The 10,024-nt window shown below is 29.3% G+C and overlaps 1 protein-coding gene across 1 annotated transcript; it reads left to right on the top strand.

Annotated features, from left to right (window-relative positions):
* Positions 1-6,148: 6,148 nt before the first annotated feature.
* LOC112723650 (IQ domain-containing protein IQM1) lies at positions 6,149-9,807 on the top strand. Its single transcript, XM_025775090.3, has 7 exons — positions 6,149-6,729; positions 6,806-7,452; positions 7,533-7,621; positions 7,714-7,801; positions 8,156-8,386; positions 8,538-8,639; positions 9,126-9,807. The coding sequence occupies exons 2-7, from the start codon at positions 6,817-6,819 to the stop codon at positions 9,525-9,527; spliced, it is 1,548 nt and encodes a 515-aa protein (XP_025630875.1). The 5' UTR covers positions 6,149-6,729; positions 6,806-6,816; the 3' UTR covers positions 9,528-9,807.
* Positions 9,808-10,024: the final 217 nt, after the last annotated feature.

Below are 10,024 nucleotides of genomic sequence, written 5' to 3' on the forward strand. Positions count from 1 at the left end.
GCATAACAAATTAATAAACAAAAATATTATGAATATACTAACATCACTTATCAAAATAAATTATATTATATTATTATATATTTATATATAAATATATATTATTTAATTTATTTTTAATATATATTTTATATTAATAAATAATATTAATTTTAGTATATATTTAATATAATTATTAATTAAAGTGGTCAAATATATATATATATTTGATGTCTTGTATGATATCTAAATTTCACTCATAAAATTAAAAAATAAAAAAATAAATCCCACTTTATTTTATTTTTACTTTTAAATAAATTAGACGACATAATTTTTATAGCCATCAAAGAATTTTTCCTATATGATTTATACTTGACTGTTTGCAAGATACCACCAAACATGTAGATTTAATTTGAAGTTACATTATATATGACCGCAGACTTTATTCAAAAATTGTTTTAATTAAGAAGATATTATTTTATATCTTATTATGCCTACATACATGTTTAAGAGTTTGATCAACAATACACCTATATATGATGAACAGTATGTATTAAAATTCTCAAATGTAATATTTATAGACAAATTAACATTTTAAGTTTTAAATGATTATTGAACACTTGGAAACTTAGTGAATATTTACATAAAATGCATGCCTCGAAATGGATGTAAGATACTTAGATAGTGTTTTAGGTTATTTCTACAAGTCCAATACCAAAAATTGGATTCAATAAGAGTATGAGATGTTTCAAAGAATCGCTTTGATAATTAAGTATTTTTTTTAAATTCCAAAAAAAAATTAGACGCGTTCTAATTAAAGAGAATATTAATTCAGTAATTTTTTATCATTCATTTTAATACCTAATAATTTAAGTTTATAAACTTCATTGTTATATTTTAACTATTATTCTATTATTAAAGAGAACATTACAGTATTAATTATATATAGATCTAAGATCATAAATAAGATATATCACAATAAAACATCAAGTAACTCATGAAAATAAGAATAATTCATTTTCATAGATCAAGTAAACTTAAAAAATAGCTCATAGTCCTAGAGCAACATAATTAAGGAAAAGAATTCATAACATCACAACTTTTTTACATATATGTACTATTTTGAGGATTTGGATCTTTTAAATTTTTGAATTTCACTTTAGAGAGTAAAATTTGATCTCTCACCATTTTATTTTATAAGTGAATGAGACCAAGAGAAAAATTTTTTTGAAAGCAAACAGCTCAAGACAATAATAGTGGAGCAAACAAACCACACAAACTAAAATACATGTTAACAAAACCACAACAACACAAATACAGTCCCCATGTCATCTCCAACATAGCCATCAACAACAAAAGGGATTCACACCGTTCCACTCGTAGGCACTGTTCGAAGTCATGTTGATAATTTCTTCAACATCTTTACTTGTGTGCTGGAAAATCCTCCAATTCCTTTCCATCCATATGTTCCAGACGATCGCACAGAAACACCTCAGCCGCTGATTACGCTTCTCCACCCTCCTCGGTTCTTCTGTTCAACTTAGAAAATACTCTTTCATCGATCTCGGATAAGACCATTATCGGCCAAAGGCAGAAATCCAAGCACTCCACACCTGCTAAGCAAATGCACAACCTATAAACAAGTGATGTACATGTTCCACCTCATTATTACAAAAAATACAAATAATATCATCCTGACTGATGATTTCAAACCGGCTCAGCCTGTCCTTTGTATTCACTCTTCCTATCAGAACAAACCAGACAAATAGCTCCACCCTTTGTGGAACCAGCCCTTTCCAAACAGTCCTAGTGAAGCTGTAGCTAGTTACCTCCTCTAAGAGCATTTCCTCCTAAATCATCTGCACAAATAAATTAGTTGTAAAAATACCTAACTTATCATATTTTCACACCACTCTATCCTCTCTGTTATGTACTAATCTCACAAGTCTCAAAACCTCATGCAATTGACTCAAAAGTTCCAATTCCCATTGAAAGAGCTATCGCCTTCAAGAGAAAATATGAGAGAGAAACCATTCAAGTATGAAAGATTAAATTTTACTCTCTAAAGTAAAATTCAAAATTTAGATGATCCAAATCCCTATTTTAAATACATGCAGTCGAGTATAATATTTAACTTAGTGTCTCTTGCGAGTTGCGACCCATATTAATTAAGAGAGTCTTTATATGTACATTTTTCACTAATAATAACAAACTTGAAACATTAAAAACTCGAAACAAAAAGATCGTATCTCCAATTTTTTTTTTTAATAAATTTTGATAAGGTAATAACTACTCATCAAGTCAGAAGAGTAAAAATAGTTTTGAACAAATAGTTTAATATATTTGATCCAATTACTTAATGTAATACGTATTAACCGATCACATATACAATAATATGTATATCTACAAATTTTGTTTAAGAAAATCCCTATGGCCACATGATGATCTCCTTCCTTCTTCTTATAAAACAGAAGGAGCAAGGAAGATACCCAAAACGTACGTGGCTTTAGAAAAGTGCAACAATAATTTTCCATGCTTAAAAAAAAAAAAGATGAAGATTGAAAAGAATAGAATGGTATTGATATTTGACCATATTGACCTGACTCACGTGTATGTTAGCACTTAGCACATTGAGAATATCCCAAAAACTAGTCCATGTAAAATAAAATTTTATTTTATTTTTGCATAACATGACCCACCAAAGAACGTGATCCTTGCTAAATCGTGTTTTCTTTTATTAAAGCTTTTCCATCCACATTAAAACAACGTACAACACAGTAGTAGTACCTTTATCTTTCTTGATGATTTTGACATCACTATATGCATTATTATTTTCTAGTTACATCACTATATTCAAAACTAACTTTTATTATTTATAAACCATGTTTTTACTTTTTACACCCTCCTAAAATAAACTCTATGATGGAATATCAAGACTAGCTAAATGGACTAAGCCATTATATTTGGCAAAAGGGGAAAAGAAAGAAAAATTATTAAACATCTTATAAGTGCATATCCTTTAAATTATTCAGTTAACTTTAGTAGTTAATATTTAATAATCATTCATAGTAACACTAGCATACCGACAAGGTATAGGACTTGTTTAGAACTCATTCTCAAAAAAGATTTTTTATAAAAATAAAAATAATTTTTTGTTTGGATATCTCTTATAAAAAAATATTTTTATTTATCAATTATATTTGGATAAAATAAGATAAAAGTATTTTTTTATTCGTTTATTATATAAAAAACATCTTTAAAAAAAAATCTTTTAAAAAAATATAAATTGTAGCTTTTCAAAAAAAGATATATTTTTTTTCAATTTTCTTAATGTTTTTACTTTTATTATTAGAAATTTGTCAAACACACTACAAAATAAAAAAAAAACTTTTTTATTCATTAAAAAAAGATTTTTTTGTTTTTATCAATTTAATGGCGCCCAAACAAACACATGGTTTGAATAAATAACTTAATTAAGCTCTTTTTGATAAAGAGTTTAAACAATAAATATTTATATTAGAAGTAACTTATAAATAAGTATTTTATTTTTGGTATTTTAATTTTAAAAGTGTTTATTGTTAAAAAAGAATGATACGAAAATTTATATTAAAGAGAAGTCATTTCTTTTAACTTCTCTATAGAGATTTTAATAGTTTTTTCAAGAGTTACAATTTAATTTTAAAAATTATACTAAACATTAATATCGTAATTTTTCATAAATTAAAAATAAAAAAAAATTATTTATGAATTTATCCAAACTGATCTAAGAAATCCATAAGAATTATGAGTCGTCACTGTCTTCAACCAATAATTTGATTCTCACGTCTGAAATGGCTGAATTAATCTACGTAAGAACCAAGAAGCATTACTAAAAGCAAGTTGTTAAGGGGTCATTCTTAACTACCATGACTTGAGTCTCTGTCTCTCTTGTGTAACAAGTATAGATAATGGGAGAATAAAGAAGAATCCTACCAATTTAAACTCACAAGTGATTATTATTTCTACCAAGTTTCGGAGTTGAATCCTACGTTTACTTTTTGTTAGCAATAGACCTCAATTGGTTCATGTAGGTTTTGTCTATGAAAAAAAGCTTTAATATATGAACGCAAACTTTAAAATTTCTCACACACACGCAACCTTTCGTAGCTAATTAAGCATTGACAAAACTTCTCTGATCTCTTTTTTATTTTTTTATATATATAAAATTTTACTAAAAAGATTAAACACAATGTCCATGGTGTTGACATTTGGGCTGCATTAGGGACATTGAGATATAAAATTATGTTTGGCAGATGAGACATTTATAGAAATAATGTGTTCAGAGACACTGAATTAGTGTATTTTGTGTCCATCCTAACAAGAAGGACACAGAAATACTAACAAGAGAAACAACTTATTTTTTATTTTTCTTTCATTATTCTTATTAATTTTTCATAATTATATTTTTTATTGTTATATTTTTCATCTTAAATTTTTTGAATGAAAAAAATGAGAATAAATTGAATTTTCATCATTTGTTCTAGTTTATCATCAAACAGAATTCAAGAATATAAAATTTTGTGTCTCTGTCCATCAATGTCTTATCCTATCCTATTGTCAGTGTCTTATCTTATCATATTCTTAGAAATAAACGCAGTCTTAAATTCCATACCACAAACTAGCATAGTTCGCTTATTCATTGGACGATCTACATGTGATGTAAAAAAAAAATTTGTATCTTGATAAATAATATTTTTTATTTTTTTTTAAATAATAATTTTTTATTTATAATAAAAAATCCTAGAATTCTATAAGGTTTTCAATTGTCTGGTATTAATTTTCCTAATTTAAAATAGTATATACTAGATAATTGATAGTATAGTAGTGTATAATATAAGTATTAATTATTTACTTAATTTTGTATGAACTAATAATAATAATTATTATTTTCTTAGCCTCAAGTTGTAACACAATTGTCGGTTCTTGACTCAATGATATTTCTAATGTCAATGCGTATATATATATATAGTTGATAATCTGACATAATGACACTTCCATTAAAAGCATCAGTACGAATGGTACTATTGTAGATCAAAACCAGTGATGTGAATATATTACTTATTATAAAATTTGAGCAGTGATGTGAATAAGTGAATGTGATCAAAGTAACAGCCACACCAATATTAAAAATAAGAAAATAAATAATAATTTGAGAATTTATTATTCCAAACAACCACAAACGCGGGCAGTGATTGATCTCATCAACTTGGTACCGAGTTCGTTGACTATTATTTACAAATTAAAACTCCTAGCTGCTAACAACTTACTCATCTCATCTATATCTGGTTATTATCATTTTAATAAAAAATGTTAAAAATTTAAGTTGTTAATTTTTTAAATTTAAGAAAGCTGGCAAAAAAAAAAAAAGCCTAATCATACGCTTTTTATAACATTTATTTTGAGATATTGAGACAGAAATTAAAAAATTAAGATTCAATATCATATTTATTAGTTTAAAAATTAATATTAAAATTTTAGTCTTTATTTCTAAAATTTTAGAAGTTTAGTATCTCTAAAAAATAAAAACAGAAAACTAAAATTTTTTAAGATGAAAATTGAAATTTTAATAAAATTTTATACCTAAAATACCTCAATTTCAATTAATTAATTCCAACTTTATTTTTTGTGCAAATTAAATTAGACTTTCATTCTTATTTAAGTCTCTATCTTTTAGTCTCTGTCTTTCAATATCGGTTTTTCAATCTTTATCTCTCCTTCAAATGCTACCTAATTGCGTAATTTTTGTAATATGCAATTTTATTCTTTATGCGAGCGAAATTATATCTAAATGTTTAAAACGGTAAAATTCTAAAAAATTATTTAATTAAATAATTAATTTATAAAAAAGTATAGGGTACCAACATATTATCTGTCAATTTATTACTAACAATAATTAATTATTATATTTTAAACACATATATAAAGAGATACATTCAAAAAATATATCTATAAAGACACTTCTATTAAACATAGTCATAAAAAAGATATTTTTGTTAGACATATCCACAGACACTTTCATTAAATACAATTATAAATAAGAGTTGGTAAAAATTGACAGAAATGTTGTTGGTAACCTAGCGAGATTGTTAATTTATTTTGTTTAAATAAAAAAAGCCCAAGCATGCTTTGAATAGGGTGTTAAGAGGAAAAAAAAAAAAAAACACGAAATCACAGTTTACTAGAATTAAAAAAAGCAATCCGTGTTTGTTCATGGAAACTCGCAAAAGCTTACCTTCTTTGACCGCCAGCAACTATGAACTAGCTAGGGTTGTTGTTTTTGTTCTTATATATATGTATCTATCTATCTATATATATATATATATATATATACTTACTATGCATGTTCCTTTGCTCACTCTGACCCTCAAAGAAGAAGAAGAAGAAAATAAAGTGCAAAGTAAGTAATTCAAAGCACACAGCTTTGAATTCATTATAAACAAAGTCATAGGTTGCTCCTATACATCGCCGTGCACAACAAGAAACTCAACCCTCTCTCAAGGACTTCATATATATTAATCCATTCACCAAACCCCTTTTTGCTTCATTCATTATTCCCCTTAATTCCACACTGTTGAATTCAAACTCTTTTCACTTCTTGACACGTTTTTGAACACCCCTTTAATTTCCATTGATTCAACCCTCTATATATATATATATATATATATCAATACACACAATCATATTCAGCAACAATATTAACATAACATAAGAAAGGTAATGCATTTGTTCTGTATTTCATTTCATCTGTTTGATTTGGATTTTGGAGTCTAAGATTTTTAATTTTCTGCAGCTAAATTATATATGGGATTATCACTTTCATTACTCCAATCGGCTTGGGAAGAAGTTGTTACATACTCTTCACTCATTGATGTACCTTTCAACATCACTTTTGCTTCCAAAGATGGAGCTTTGATTCTGAGAGCATCATCAAGCTTCAACAAAAGAGAAGCTGATGATTCTGATTCTAATAATGTCACACGTTCAAGGCGTTTGAGGGAACACAGACCCCAGAATGTGGTTCTTGAAAGAAGCTACTCCTTTGTTCAACATAAGGAGGAGAAAATGGATCATGATTCTTCTTCTTCCATTGTTAAGAGAGAAGTTCCTCTGCTTTCTCTGCCTCAGGAAGTGGTTTTCTCTTCACCTAGGCCAGTGAGTGAACTTGATGCTGCTGCAACAAAACTCCAAAAAGTGTATAAGAGTTACCGCACTAGAAGAAACCTTGCAGATTGTGCAGTTGTTGTTGAGGAGCTATGGTGGAAGGCTTTGGATTTTGCTGCTCTCAAGAGAAGTTCAGTTTCCTTTTTTGATGTGGAGAAGCCGGAAACCGCTGTGTCAAGGTGGGCAAGGGCTAGAACAAGAGCTGCTAAGGTTGGAAAAGGTTTATCCAAGGATGAAAAGGCACAAAAATTAGCACTTCAACATTGGCTTGAAGCTGTAAGTTACTTATTTTTTTAATGTGAAGTTGATAGTTGAGAAACGTTAAATAATTTACACGTATACTTCTTGTGTTACAGATTGACCCTCGTCATCGCTATGGACATAATCTACACATATACTATGATATTTGGTTTGAAAGCCAGAGCACTCAGCCATTTTTCTACTGGTAAACTCTCTTGTTTATTCCCCATTCATCATATTCATTAGGAGAGAAGAGTGGTGTATTCTAAGCTTGTATATGGATATGCAATTATGCAGGTTGGATATTGGAGATGGCAAGGAAATAAATCTTGAGAAATGTCCAAGGACCACTCTGCAACGCCAGTGCATCAAGTATCTTGGACCTGTGAGTTTGTTAATTAATTCTATTAAACTATTCTTCCACCTTAATCCATGACAATAATAAAGAAGTCTTATGGCCCAGAAATTCAGCCTAACAGAATACATAAATTCAATTACACATTCTGTTTCAACAATTTAATCTGCATTCTGTTTTATCAGTTCCATCTGCACTCTTATCGCGCTCTACGCGCCCTCTAAAGATCAATCTTATTGCGCTCTACGCGCTTATTTTTTCATTTTTTTTGTCATGGGTTAAGGTAGAAGAATAATTTAATAAATTCATAACAATACTTATTAGAGCATATGAAGTTTAAGTGTATGGTATGATCTAACATTGGGTGTTGATTGATTGTTGCAGAATGAAAGGGAAGAATATGAAGTGATTGTTGAGAATGGGAAGCTTGTGTACAAACAAGATGGGAGAGTTGTGGATACTGATGAAAAGTCAAAATGGATATTTGTTTTGAGCACCACAAGGTCTTTGTATGTTGGAAGAAAACAAAAGGGTACCTTTCAGCACTCAAGCTTTCTTTCTGGTGGTGCCACCACAGCAGCTGGCAGATTAGTTGCTCGTCGCGGTGTCCTTGAGGTACATACATACATACATGATTTTATTAAGGTGAAAAGTTGCATACATCTAGATAATAGTAAGAATTTAACGATTCTCAACTAATATCTTCGCATGAAGACAACTGTTCTGTTAGAATAAGAAAATTTCTGACATATTGTACACATTACAGGCAATTTGGCCTTATAGTGGTCACTACCACCCTACTGAAGAGAACTTCAAAGAGTTCATAAGCTTTCTTGAAGACAACAATGTAGACCTATCCAATGTGAAGGTATGTATTGATTCATGATTGGTTGTTGCGACTTAAGGTAGCATTTGTTTTGAGGTACTGAGACAGAGACTGAGAGACCGAGACTCAGTATCATGTTTGTTAGTTTAGAGACTGGTATTAAAATTTCTGTCTCTGTCTTTAAAATTTCAGTATTTCAGTACTTCCAAAAAGTGGAGACACAGGAGACTAAAATTTTTAGAGATGAAGACTGAAACTTTAATAACATTTTATACTTAAAATACCCTCATTTCAGTTAATTAATTCCAATTTTACCTTTTGTGCAAATTAAATTAGAATTTTATTCTTGTTTCAATTTCTGTCTCCCATTTTACACTAAACAGAATACTGAGATTTATTTCAATTTCTGTCTTTTAATCTATGTCTATTAATCTCAATTTTTTCGTCTCTATTTCTCTATCAAACACTACCTGTAAAAAAAAATTGGACATGTCACTTACTAGATTATGTTGTTTTGGGTTTATGCAGAGATGTGCAATAGATGATGATACTCCATCACTGATTGGGACTAATTCATTCACTAACCAATCACAATCAGTACCTGCTACAACTGCAATTAATAATAAGAATGAGAGCAACATTGTACCAACCAATAAGGAGGGTGGCCAAATATTAAACCTCTCAAAGAGGTTGTCTTGCAAGTGGTCAACTGGGGCTGGGCCTCGTATTGGGTGTGTGCGTGACTACCCTGGACACCTTCAATCAAGAGCGTTGGAGCATGTCCATTTGTCTCCAAGGCCCACTTCTTCACGCGTTACTAACTATGGCCCAATTCCATCACCTAGGCCCAGCCCAAAAGTTAGAATGTCCCCTAGGCTTGCATATATGGGATTACCAAGCCCAAGAAACCCAATCCCAGCTGCAAGTTAAGGCCCAATAAAACTGAGAAATCTTGGTGGATGAGAGTAGAGGAACTAACCACAAATCTTCTTTCATTCTTTATTTCTTTTTTCATTTTAATGTAAGAATTTGTATTAATATTTCTTAGGATTGGATTTAGCGTGGCACATTGGATGCTTCACCCATTTTTTTTTTCTCATTGTTTTTTGGGAAGCCAGAAAGAAACAGAGAACCAATTTGTTCATTCTTTACATTATGTTGACCAAATTTGTTCTTGTGCTTCATAAAGACATTTAAAGTTTTTAAACAATTCGTGTTACGTTTTTATAGACATCTTAAGCTGTTAATTTCAATAAAATAAAGTAAATAAATAAACGATAAGTATGATGAAAGAAGAAATTAACTTGTACGAAAGTAAATAACAACGAATTTTTGTACAAATTTGGCAATATGCACTTCCCCTGAAACACACTCAAATTCCTTCGTCCAATGAGCTTGTACCTGTCCCAATACTCCAAGACATAATT

The sequence above is a fragment of the Arachis hypogaea genome, chromosome 11 (assembly GCF_003086295.3).
Source record: "Arachis hypogaea cultivar Tifrunner chromosome 11, arahy.Tifrunner.gnm2.J5K5, whole genome shotgun sequence".
Lineage (NCBI taxonomy): Eukaryota > Viridiplantae > Streptophyta > Magnoliopsida > Fabales > Fabaceae > Arachis > Arachis hypogaea.